This window comes from Orcinus orca, chromosome 12, assembly GCF_937001465.1.
Source record: "Orcinus orca chromosome 12, mOrcOrc1.1, whole genome shotgun sequence".
NCBI classification, from domain to species: domain Eukaryota; kingdom Metazoa; phylum Chordata; class Mammalia; order Artiodactyla; family Delphinidae; genus Orcinus; species Orcinus orca.
In genome coordinates, this window is record NC_064570.1 from 49,791,303 (window position 1) to 49,804,799 (window position 13,497).

The window sequence follows — 13,497 nt, forward strand, 5'->3', positions numbered from 1 at the left end:
GGATTTGTTAAATGTAGGAGCTGGAATGGGTCCCTCTTCCCTGCCTGACTGCTGCATGAGGAACTATTAAAAGGCAAACCAGCCTGAGAAAGTGCCCCAGATCCAAAAAGTGCTGAAATTCAATTGTTTAGGTCTTCACAAATTCTTTCAGCAACTGCATCCTTAAGGGACTTAAGTATGTACCACCCCTCCCCCACCCTCTAGAGGTCGTTACCTCCCTCCCTCTCCCTGGGCTCCCATTGCCCCTGATCTCCCCTCTTTGTCAATTTAGTGGGCACCAGAGTCAAAGCGTTCTTTAAAAGGTCTAGTGGAAAGGAGGAGAAAAGGTGGAAGGGGAGGTAGTTACGAGGCCACTTTCAGGTTTTTTTGACTGGGAGCTCCAAACTTTAACTATGGTTTAAAACGAAATATACCTGAGACCCTTAAATAATCCACTCTAACAAAAAAACTCAAACTAACGGAGTTATTCTTAGCCTGATTTGCACATAGCACCCAACCATTCTGCGGTAAAGAAATTTAACTGCAGTGATCCTAAACAGAGGCAAATGCCAACATTACCTTTGCCTAACACCTAATCCTGCAGTCCAAGAACTATACTTTGACAGGGACCATGTGAACTCTAGAAATTTAGATTTTTAGGAAAGAGTGAGTCCCCCCAAATTACAGCAATATTAAAAACAAAGCATAGGAGTCAAACGACAGAACTGTAGAATGGAGAGCCACTCTTCAACAAGTCAGACCTACTGGGCTGCTAAACCGGGGGCCCTCTTGCTGTTGCTGGCTCAAAACCCAAGTGGTTTCCAAGGCTGTAGGCACAAGAAGCCATACGCCAACGATGGCTGACAAAATACAATACTTATTGCACACTGGTTCATGCTTCCTAGTTTGGAATCTTATTTTTGTCATCTGCAATATAAGAACAAGTATAATCTTCCTCACAGAGGCATTTTGATGAGTACTTTGGGAATATACGATGCATTTTGAAACAATCGGGGTCATTTGGGCATGGACTATACATTAAATGATACTACTGAGTAATGTTAATTTTCTGATCTGTGATGATAGCATTGTGGTGTAGGAGACTATCCCTGTTAATATGAGATGCATGCTTAAATTTTTGTGGAAAAAGTCTTATAAGGCCTAAACTTACTTTAAAATAGTTCATCAAAAACAAACATACGGAGCTTCCCTGGTGGCATAGTGGTTGAGAGTCCGCCTGCCGATGCAGGGGACACGGGTTCGTGCCCCGGTCCGGGAAGGTCCTATGTACCGCGGAGCGGCTGGGCCCATGAGCCGTGGCCGCTGAGCCTGCGCATCCGGAGCCTGTGCTCCGCAACGGGAGAGGCCACAACAGTGAGAGGCCCATGTACCGCAAAAAAACAAAAAAACCCCAAACATATGCACACACAAACATACACACACATAAACAGTAATAAAAAATGAGAAGCAGCTTGACTGACGCCCCAGTTCCATGAAAGTCTAAGGAACTGGTATCACCAGGTACCTGCGGTAGCAGGGGCATAAAGGCAGGGGTGCCCAAGGAAAATTGGTTGAAAGTCTGTGTAACTCCTTCCCTCCCAGCTCTACGCAGTCAGGCTACTGAACCCAGGATTAGATGGGGAGTGTGTTCTTCGGAGAGGATGAAACAGAGGGTCTCTGAATCAGGCTAACCAGGCACAGTCAAGAGTCAGGGTACTTAATGTAAACACAGATGTTAACTGAATATTTACATACTGAATGCTAGGCATTCCTACCTTCTTCCTCCTGGCTCCTAGAAGTCAGTGTATGTATGGTCAGGCCACTCAAAATGACTGATCTCTTGCTCTCTGTACATCCCCTGCACGAGCAGCATCTGCTTCACCTAAACCCTACTCACATGATTGACCTTCCTACATATTCGCCCCTGACCCAGCTGGTGACTGTTCTAGTCTGTAGATCAGAACATCTCCACCTGATAGCTTATCAAAGGGGAAGTGAAGGGCATGCACCCCTGCTGGTTCCCCTGGTAACTAATGAGCCAGAGAAATTGCCCCCTATAACTCATGTCTCTATTGCCGACTCTGGGCTCTCTCTTCAGTCTTAAAGCTGGGCAAGCACAGGCGTTGCAGGCCTGCAGGGTGCAGCCCAACAGCTGGCAACCAGTCTTTATCCTCCAAGAAATATTCTACAGAGAATTGAGCAGCCCACAAGGAAAGCCCTAAAGATATTGCTATTGAGGGTCTCACAAACAACACAGCCCAGCCAAATCCCCCTAAATGTAGGTTTGGGTAGATATCACCTGTGGGTTGACCAATCCATTCCACATGCTTCCACTCTCAAATAAGAACAGCCAAACAAGCAGCGTGAGCTATCAGAGGAGAGTCTCTTACGAAAAAAAGAGACCAAGGCAAATATAAAACTGCAACAGAGACACAGAGGACAGACCATGTGACGACACAGGAAGAAGATGGCCATCTATAAGCCAAGGAGAAAGATCTGAGAAGAAATCAACCCTGCTGCCAGCTTGATCTTGAACTTCTAATCTTCAGAACTGTGAGAAAATAAATTTCTCTTTTTTAAGCCCTCCCCCCAACATACACAAAAGCAACAGAGATTTTAAAAGAAGAAAACAATTAAAAAATCAAAACTACCATTAATATACTGAGATAAGATGCTGCAACCATTAAATAAGAACAGAATACTATATATTTAAAAAAAGATAATTTAGAGGGGGAAAAGCTTTAGGAAATTAAAAATATCATAGCAGAAATGAAAAGGACTCAATAAAAGGATTAGAAGATAAAGCCTCATCCAAAAAATGATGAGAACCAGAAAAGAGAAAATAAGAAAACTGAAGGGCCAGTCCAGGGGATCCTATATCCGAATAATAAATTCCAGAAAGGGCAAAAAGAACAGAAAAGAGGGGAAGACACATCAAAATGATTCCAGGACATTTCCCAGAGCTGAAGGGTACAAGATTTCACATTGAAAGTGCTCAGCATCAGGACATTTCAGAACACTGGGAACAAAAAGAAAAAATCCTATAAACTTCCAGAGAGAAAAAACAGCAGTCAAGGTCTCAAATAATTCATTTCCCATACACCCTTTCTCAAGAAGCTATTGGAGGGAGTACTCTGCTAAAACAAGAGTAACAAGAAAAAGGAGGACTTGGGATACAGGAAATACAAAACCAGCACAGGAAGGAGTAGCAAGCTGTGTGCAGATGCCCAGGGCAAGTGGTCCAGGAGGGAGTGTGAAAAGTTCTCCAAGGAGATGAATCAATACCTCATGTGTCTGAATATATGAAGGAAATTTAGGCCACTGGAGAAGAGTTTGGAGTTGAAACAATAATAATACAAAACTAAAAGAGCAAGGCAATTATTAACACCAGGGAAAACAAAGAGTGGTGCAGGGAAGGAGAAGTAATCATCATTAGTTCAAGGCTCAGCTATAAACAGAATTTATATAATCACACTCAGAGAAAAGGGATCTAACCAAAATTATGATATATCTATACTGGGAGTAGCAGTGGGGACAGAAAGGGTGAATGTGTTGTGAGGAGGTGTGTGGGAAGACAGACAAGGGTTAAATCTTCATCTTCCCTAGCAGGAAGTCATTAGATAATTCCTCAAGCTCCTAAGTCAGAGAGCAGCAAGACACTGTTATTATTTAAAAATTTGGATGTAAATACCAAAAGAATGTGCCAAAAGAGTTTAAAGTGAGAGCACTGGGGAGTGGAGAATGAAAAATAAGGGGATGGAAGACTGCTGGAGGGTTTTTTTGGTAACAAATCTTTGATTATGTACATGCATCTATAATTTATTTGTATATGTAACTACTGAAAATAAAATACATATGCATAATTTAAAAGATACTGTGAAACATTTCTGTTTGCCAAGTTACTATATATCTCTAAAATTCCTCTTTGTTATGAAACTATAGGTGAATAATAAACGTGTTTCATTATATACAAACCATTATATTTGAAAAAGTATAAAAGAATTTGCTTTCATATTAAATTATTAATACATTTAGGTCTATGTGATCATTCTCTTAGCATATAGAAGTGCTGATTCCAAGTACTGGGGCCAATTCCATTTCATAGCACCCGTGGTAATATAAAGTACTCACAAGCTCTAGTGGACTGAGACGTGTGCCAAAGATGGGCCTGGAATCAGAGGACTCAAAACTGGATGCATGGACGCTAGCACAGGAGACAGAAGAGAAGTGTTAGTTTGTAAAGAATCATTTTTAAAAATTTCTAGTATGTTAGTTAACTCTAGACCCCAAACAAGTAAAAGCATTCAATGCATAAGCCTTAAGGAAGAAGCGATTTTTAAAAATCATAGTACTTTAAGCATTTTATTAACAACTCTTTTCTGGCTTTTAGGAGGATTGTAAATATTGAATAATGAAAAGAAGGAATGTATACTGTGATTTTTTTTAAAGCTTTGTTCATATCACTTTATAAAGTTGGTATGACAATCATTATTAACCATTTCAAACCAAAGCAATGTCTTGGACCCAAGGTCTGGAAATATCTTTAGAAATCTTGAACAGATATAAGAGGTATAATTAGCAAAAGTCACACTTAGAAAAGCAACTATCCATAACTAGAATTAAGGGAAAATGTCATCTTCATACATATATATACTTGAGTGTATAGGCAAGAGACATTTTAAATACCTGAAGGAAGACGGGGGTCTATTTTCTGGTGTTCTTGAAGATGCACGTCCAAATAGTTTTCTTTGGTCTTCCCGTGGTGTAAATGGTCTTTGGGTCCTAACAGTTCTTAAAGCATTTCGTGCTTCACTTATGATTTCTGCACTAGTCTTCTGCTCGGACACTGAAGGTCGGTAAAACGGATCTAGCTTTTCTAACTTTTTATCATTTGGAGACAGCATCTTTCCTTTTAAAGTGCAATGTTCTTCAGGCAGACACCACACCCTGCAAATATAGGGTACAAAATATCAACTATTTTCATCCAGTCATTTAGAAAGGAGTGCTCAAACCCAACCATACATACTTAAACCATTCCTGTATATTAAACTTGAAAAAAAAAATCACAACTTTTAATTAAAAACCTACCACGCAGTTACACTTAGAAGATCAGGAAGGGAAAAGAGCTTTCAAAAAAATAGGTTGACATGCACAGTGATGCCTTTGGGAATACATGCGATTAAGGGAAATGACGCGCAGGGAAGAGACCTAGAGTGAAAGCTAAACCTGGAGAGAAAGAGGATAAATCGTGAAAGAAGACACCCCAGGAAGGGAAAACCATCTCATAGTCTCCAATCTATAAAAAACACACTGGGTGGCAGGGCAGAGGGGTTCTGCTAAAATGTTTAACTGAAGTTTCCCTTTTTTTTCCCACTGCCCTCCACATAAAATGCTAGTATAAGATTAAAGTTAGGGCTTCCCTGGTGGTGCAGTGGTTGAGAGTCCGCCTGCCGATGCAGGGGACACGGGTTCGTGCCCCGGTCCGGGAAGATCCCACAGGCCGCAGAGCGGCTGGGCCCGTGAGCCATGGCCGTTGAGCCTGCGTGTCCGGAGCCTGTGCTCCGCAACGGGAGAGGCCACAACAGTGAGAGGCCCGTGTACCGCAAAAAAAAAAAAAAAAAAAAAAAAAAAGATTTAAGTCAGTCAGATGGGGCCTCTATCCAAACTATATCAGCTTTTATAAATGTACATTTTTTAAAATGTAGCTTTTATAAATGTAGCCTCAGAGAAAGGTTCAGCCTTACATTTGCCTATGATATATTTGAATGAGTTGATTCAAATCACCTTCAACTTGAGATAATGTCCTACGTGAATAAATACTGAATATGGATATCAAATGATCCTTTCCCAGGCCACCGCCCTCGGTTAAAAAGTTAAAGTCACACATAAGGGCCATGAGAATGCAGATCCTTCTTTATGCTCGTGTGCCCATGGAGGCCTGGCTAACCTGGCAACACACCTCTGACAGCTCTACACTTTAAAAGAGTCGAGATTTTAAAAACTTAATTCTAATCAGTACATTCAGTGTTCATTAAAAAAAAATGTTGTATCTCCAGGGAGACTGAGGTCTGTAAATTATTCATATATCTCAGTTGCCCAATTTTAGAATAACTTCTGCGAAAAAGAAAAAAGTTTTGTGACATATGCCCAAGGAAACTAAAAAGACACCATTTTTGTAAGTAGAATCTACAGGTGATTCCTTAGACAACTAAAGAGGGCTTAACTGTATTATGATTCTATACATTAAGGTGTTACTTAACAACAGACAACAAAAACATGTGTTTAGTTCTACCCTCCATAAGAGTTTTTGAGGAAAAGAATATGATAACTGCAAACAATATGCGGTTCCTTTCATATGGAAAGGCCAGGTGTTGAAGTAAAACAGTAATAAATTACTAGATAAGCAACACTATTCTAGGAATTTTTGATATAGGAGTTCCAATTTAAGCAAGGTCTCCGGAATTATGTACATTAGAACAATTAACAAAAACTGTGGCAGGCCTCGTACATTTACTTCTAATATGATATGATATCCTCTTTACTAAAAAATATTCAATGTTAATTATTAAAAATAAATATAAAGTGTTTCATACACACTATATATATGTGTGTATATATATATATAATTTTTGGATGCATAATAATACAAATTCAGAACCACAACATCTAACTTCAGTGTCCATGGCAAGTTTGTTTGCTGGTTTGTTTTTAAAAGGCCCACTGAAGTAAGAAAAAAAGACATTTCAGTACAGTGAATAAGTTTCTTCCAAAGACCAAATGAGGTTTGTGATGCCTTAGCCCCACACGGCACTAATAAGTTTAGGGATGTCCAAAGGTGATCTGGCAAAACTAATTAAGATTAGAGAACGTGCTTTGGATGAGTAATAATGGACCATCATTCCTGACTAAGGTTGTCCTTGGCTGTATTTTAGTTTACGTTGAAAACTATACCCTTTCATAGAGTAATGAAGGAGGTCAAATTCTAAGACCTCTGTAAATTATTTGGGCATACAGGAGTTTAGATTGATCAAATACTGCTGGAAACGATGTACATAATGGGTTTAAAAACCTTTTCGTCTGTAAATTTTTACCACAAATTCTAACACAACTTTCTCTCTCCCTTTGCCTCTCTTCCCCGCAAATCCCACTTTAACAGCTATATTGTGAAAAACTGTTTCAATAATGTAGTATCTGCTCAGTTAATCTATTATCATATCAATATTAATATATTAGTAACTAACTCAAACATGGAAATGTTCAATAATGCAAGTGAACTGAGTTAGAAGTGGGGGTTTTTTCAGGGGGAGAGTATTTTCTTTACAGTTATTAAATTACAAATTCTTATTAGAGATGGTTTTTGCCAATTTAAAACAGTTTAAAACACGAGTTTGAAAGCTTGTCTATTTATAGTAAAGTATGCCTGAACCATAACACAATAGTATCACAGAAATTTTAACTTTACAAAAATTCTCCTGACAACTAGAACAAATCCATTCAGCTAGTACAGATGAACTGTTTCCTCCCCTTGGATCTCTGGGAACACAGAATTCACTGTGTTCACTCTCAGGCAAGGACCAACCACTAATGCTATTCAACATTTACTTTAATACCAAGCAGTGTGCTAAGTACTCTCAAGTACATCATCTCAATTAACTCTATGAGGCGGACAGTCTTAAGCAATAGCATGCACACACACAACCTAAGACATACGCCCAGGGCTGATACTGAAACTATTACCCACTGGATGGGGTGGTGGAAGGTGGGGACTCAGAGGCCTTGGGGCTACAGCTATTTACACACCAATATAGAAACATGCCGGTGTTTTCACAAGTAGAGCAGCTTTCTTGGTGTGAACCAGCTGGGTATCAGTCCTGCTTGTACCCACCTGCTTTTAATACAAGGTAGAAACTGATGGGGGCAATACAAAAAATAGAGATAAACTACCATGTGATTATGAAAGAGAAAGGGATTTCTGATTGGGAGGTGTCAGGCAGACATCCTAGAGGAGGTGATGCTTGAGCTAGGTTCTGGAAAATGGTCTGAATTTGAACAAATGACAATGGCTGACATTGGGGCTGGGATAGAGCAGGAATTTCCAACCAAGTCAATGAGAGAGGCAAGGTAGAGTATCAAGGACATATGGGGTGTGCGCTGGAGAGGAAGGAGCTCTGGAAATGAAAACTGGAGTTGTAGCAGAGACAGAACTGAATGGCAGGTCAGGAAAGAAATACAAGCTGATAAGCAAATTAAAAGATGTTGAGGCATGATGTGATGGCAGGAATGGGCAGGATGGAAAAAACTAGAAGGGACAAGATCAGGCAGTTTTTATATAACCACCCAGCTAACTCTTAGAGGTCCTCAAGAAAGCTTTCCTGGACATGCCTCTCCCACCCTCAACTAGGTGTCCCTCCGCCATACTCTGCAAGGTCCCCCGTGGTCTCTGTTAGCACACCCCACCCCTCACTGGGTTAGAATTGCCCGCGCACCTGGTGTTGCCCCACCAGACTCTGAGCCTTAGCTCTTCACATGAAGTACAGCTTAAAGTCAGCATTTGTGTAATCGCTGGACTCCATTTTCAAATACAGACCCAAGCTAGAAAATATCCAGATGAAGGCTGCATGGCTTCTGAATTGGAGGCATTTGTTACAGTGGATTAAGAAAGCACATGGGACTTTATTTCAAATGGCATCTGATTCTTGATGCCATGGGGTAATATGAGATCAAATTTAGCCGCTTTTTGCTTTCTTGCTTTCACTTCAAGTTGCCCAGCATGGAGTAAGACTTGATAAATGCTGTGATTAGTGGATGGGGCACTGAAAGCCCGAAGCATAGGAGTGAAGGTGAACTAGAGTAAGAAGAGAGATGAGAACGAGTAAGGTGCACCAAGAACACAAGAACCAACAGGATTTGGCATCTGAGAGGGCAGGAAGGGGGCAGAGGTGACACTGGGTATGCAAACTTAGGGAGGTTGGGAGGGCAAGGTGACCTTTAAAAAGAAAACAGGAGGGGCTTCCCTGGTGGCGCAGTGGTTTAGAGTCCGCCTGCCGATGCAGGGGACACGGGTTCGTGCCCCGGTCCGGGAAGATCCCACATGCCGCGGAGCGGCTGGGCCCGTGAGCCATGGCCGCTGAGCCTGTGTGTCCAGAGCCTGTGGCTCCACAACAGTGAGGCCCGCGTACCGCAAAAAAAAAAAAAAAAAACAGGAGGAGGGACTTCCCTGGTGGTCCAGTGGTTAAGACTCCACACTTCCAATGCAGGGGGCCTGGGTTCAATCCCTGGTCGGGGAACTAGAACCCACATGTCGCAGGACCCAGCACAGCCAAATAAATAAATATTTTTTTTAAAAAATAAAAGAAAACAGGAGGGGATGTGCACTTTGAAGGGAAAGAAGCAGCTGAGTTCTGTCTTGCATCACTGTCTTGAGTTTATGATGTCCACAGGACCTCTAGCAGATGACCACCACCAGCGGTAGGAAATTTGAAACTGGCGACCTTTTCAAACAAAATATTTCTTATTGGTTAGGGGAAAAGTTGTGCATTGTCATTTATAAGTTTATACCTAATTATAAAGATCTGTCTTTACCTCTGCTGCTAACAGTCATCTGAAACAGGCTTCTTGCTAAATGTAACACGGCACTATCAGGATGTTTGCAACAGGGGAAAGACTGGCCATCTCCATACTCTTTTTCCTGCAAATCAAATACTCAAGACCCTTACCATGATTCTGAATGACTTTCGTGTTAATATGAGTATCCAAAGAAGCAGTGATTAAATGCTTAGACGCTGGAGTAAAGGTTCAAATAATCTGACAATGTGCAGCTATGTAACCTTGGGCAAGGCTTCTAACATCTCTAAGCCTCAGTTTCTTCAGCTGTAAAAAGTGCGTAGTAATAGTAATTGCTTCATAGGATTGTTTTGAGAATTAAATGACAAAATTAATGTAAAGTGCTTTAGCATGGTGCCTGGCCCTTAAAAAACATTAAATACTGTCCAAGCACTGTGTGATAAAAGGATACAACAAAAAATTTACTCATGAACGAAAAGCTGCATTTAAAAAAAAGAAATTGCAAAAGAAAGGAAATGACATTTGTTCAGTGTTGTCATACATTTTATAAGTTTTAAAATTTAAACCAGGGTGTTTTGCTTTGTGAAAAAAGAATCTTAAGCGTCTTACTGAATATCAGCTATGTCAAACAATTGATCAGAATTTTATAGATTCACAAAATAGGATACAAATAAAGAGTGGTACTTGCTCTTCTACCAAGTAAAATAATTCTAAATCAGGGTGAGATGGAAGATGTGCTGTGATACTCATAGGAATGGATTATAAAAGGCATTATATGTATGTACAATATATTTTAGTGCATATTGTTACATATACACTTATTTATTAAGACCCTATGTATTGGGGCTTCCCTGGTGGCGCAATGGTTGAGAGTCCGCCTGCCGATTCAGGGGACGCGGGTTCGTGCCCCGGTCCGGGAGGATCCCGCGTGCCGCGGAGCGGCTGGGCCCGTGAGCCATGGCCACGGAGCCTGTGCTCCGCAACGGGAGAGGCCACAACAGTGAGAGGCCCGCGTACCACAAAAAAAAAAGAAGACCCTATGTGTTGCCTAGAGGAGCCCAGGTACAATTTGTGTGACCTTGGCTGGGTCACTGTATGCCTAAACAAAGTCCCTCAGTCTATCACTCTCATTCAACAAATACTACTGAGTTTCTACTAAGCACCACGCGCTTGGCTAAATGCTCAGTGTATAGCAATAAAGACAGCCGCGGCCCGACCCCGACAGGCGTGCACAGGGCACTCTCATCACCTCTCTCCCCATAGAGGGACAGAAGGCGGACGACAGCAGGAGGGGTGCCGGGTGAACCGGCGGGAGACGCCTCACCTCCCACGCAGACAGCGGCTTCCCCACTCCCGGCAATACCCCCTCCTCCACCGGTCCAGGCCAGAGCAGAGCGCAACAGCATCTTCACTCTGCCCGCCAGCCAGCTAGCCGGCCTGCTGGCTCGTCCGCTCGGCCGGGCCGGCCAGTGTCTCCATGGTAACCGTACACAAACTATTTACCCGGGACGCCCAGGCCGCCTCCCTGCAGAGCCAGGAAGCTGCTGGACAGGCGGAGTGGGCCAGGGAATGAGTTGGGAGTGGGCGCAGGGAAGGGGGCTTCCGGCCAGACCCAAAGCACCTGTAGGTAGCGGTGGAGACAGTGACAACTGCGGAGACTCAGCTCATCCTCCAGCTTTCCCCAGGCGGCGACGGCGGCAGCAGCAGCCACCGAGAGCAGGCGGGGCCCAGCAGGGTGGGGCCGGGCGAGGAGGGTCCGAGAGGTCCCTCAGCCCCCGCTGGGCCACTGGACTTGCGCAGGTCTCCCCAACGCATGCGTAGAAACACTGAGGCGTGGGCGCCAGCAGGCGGGGAGTGGGAGGAGCGTGGGCGAGGGCCCGTGGCCGGGAGTACGAGCATCAGGTGCTGCGAGAAAGGGCGACCGGTAAGCTTGGAAGAGCGGGGGTGGGAAGGCGTCTGCTTTTAAATCAGCAATTTACGGAACCGCGTTTGTTGAGCCCCTATGAGATATCAGCGCCTGTATTAAATCGCAATAAGCAGGACAGCGGCTTAGTGTTTAGGAGTAAGATTCAGGATTTACTGGTTCAAGTTGCGGTTCAGTATAATCTTGAACTAGTTGTTTAACCCTTTCAGTCTCTCCTCATCTGTAAAATGGAGGGAATATAAGTACCTAGCTAGGTCTTGGGGTGGTTGTGAAGACTGAATGAGAAAACAGATTTAAAGTGCTATGCATGTGGCAGTCAACGAATGTTAAACTGTTGCTATTATTAAGACCTTGCACTTGTGAAGCACTTTAGAGTTTACAAAGAGTATTTCACTGTGTAGTATCTTTTTGAGCGTCCCTGGCACTCTGAGGTAGCCAGCCTGGCATCCCCATTCATAGGAAACAAAATCGGGGCCCGAGGTCTAGTGAGTGACAGCGGTAGATTCAAGTCTAGGCCTCCCATCAGCAGCCATTTTTTGCTCCTACTGCATTATCACAGTTGACTGGCAGAAGAACCCCATTTATATGTTTCTGGTTTAAATTCTGTTCTCTCCTGTTAGACCATTCAGCAACACTTTACAGTGTTAAATACAAGTGAGACCATAATCACTCTCCATTCAGGATTGCACCACATTTTATAAATATGGGGATTTTTCAGCTGAAGTGTTGTTGTCAACATTGGAAAAATGCCACATCCCTTGGTGCTAAGTATCTTGTAAAGAATAATTAAATTGAAAGTATTTTTGAGCACTTACTATGCGTAAGCCATGGTGTTAGGTGGGAAATGATACTAACCTGAACTAAAGGAATCTAATTATTCTTCAAAGTACCCAACAGGATTTCACATATAACAAACAATAAATACTTATTAGATTACTGGGTAATTTTAGGGCCTGAAACAAAGCATTTGCGTTCTTCAGGGTTGAAATCTTTTCTAGTGACTCGACCTGAATTATCATATCAAGTCCCTTTTACTGGCCATTGGACTCTATTGTGCAAAGGGACTTTTGCCCATTTAATATAAACCATAACTAGTACTTTGAGTTCACAACTTGTGAGATATGACCCAAATGCTACTTTAGTTTTGTGTCTCACTGCCATTTAAAAACATATTCAGTGTTGGTTATCTTCCCCTGCCCCTGGATGGAAAGCTGGGTAGAGTTGTATTTTCTGCTCATTTATAGATAACTGATAGTCCTCTAGTAACTAAGTCTCAACCACAGCTTCGTTCCAAAATTCTAATGTTGGGTACAAGATATAAACAAATGCATCAAACTTAACTTGGAAGTAAGGCCTCATCACTCTCTTCCCTTCTCAGGCTTAAGGTCTGTAATTGGCTTTCCCAGAGGGGATGCGGTTGGCTTAGGCTCACCACTTCCCCATTGAATAGAGGCTCCTTAAGACCCAGCCTGGGTGGAGGTGGGCAGGAAGTTGGGAAAGGAGAAGCCAAGAGCTAGAGCACTCGTTCCTGGAGCTGATGGCTTTGAGCTTGCTGTGCCTGGCCTGTGATTAAAGCAACCCACATGGGTCTTTCCTGAGTCCTTCAGAGTTTCCTGTTAATGGGGACCTCTCTCCCTGAGACTCTGGGTGGGTGCAGTACTATTCTACTGGTTGCTTGCAACTCCTTCCCATCCCCTAGAAATCCAGGGTTCACTCCAGACCCTTCAGATGGATCCCAAGATGGCCCCACATCTTGTCCCAGGGAAATCCCACACATCTCTTGCCCCTGAGGCTCTGAGAGTGCAGGCCCATGCAGTCCCCTCCATGCTATCCCAGGATGGAGCTTTAGTTTTCCCAGGACCACCTAACTGCAGTCTCTGGGAAGCCCCTCTTGCTGAGTTCGAGATGAGGGAATTGGCAACCCCACACTCCAAAGAAATTTTCTCATACATCCTCCCCCTCCTCCACTCTCTGACTCCTTATTTTTAGCCTCAGCCTGGACCCTTAGGTCCAGGGAGTCTGTATGTTTC

General features: G+C 42.9%; 1 protein-coding gene across 2 annotated transcripts in view; it reads right to left on the reverse strand.

Moving 5' to 3' along the window:
* ARMC2 (armadillo repeat containing 2) overlaps positions 1-11,334 on the reverse strand; it is a 106,881-nt gene extending 95,547 nt beyond the window's left edge. The window contains exons 1-3 of one of the 2 annotated variants that reach the window (XM_033418692.2): positions 11,165-11,334; positions 4,666-4,926; positions 4,111-4,183 (exon numbers count right to left, since the gene is read on the reverse strand). In XM_033418692.2, the coding sequence (XP_033274583.1) occupies positions 4,111-4,183; positions 4,666-4,883 (291 nt within the window). In that variant the 5' untranslated portion in view covers positions 4,884-4,926; positions 11,165-11,334. Of the gene's footprint in view, positions 1-4,110; positions 4,184-4,665; positions 4,927-11,164 lie in introns of those variants that run through there. The other variant, XM_033418694.2, reaches the window with a different exon arrangement.
* Positions 11,335-13,497: the final 2,163 nt, after the last annotated feature.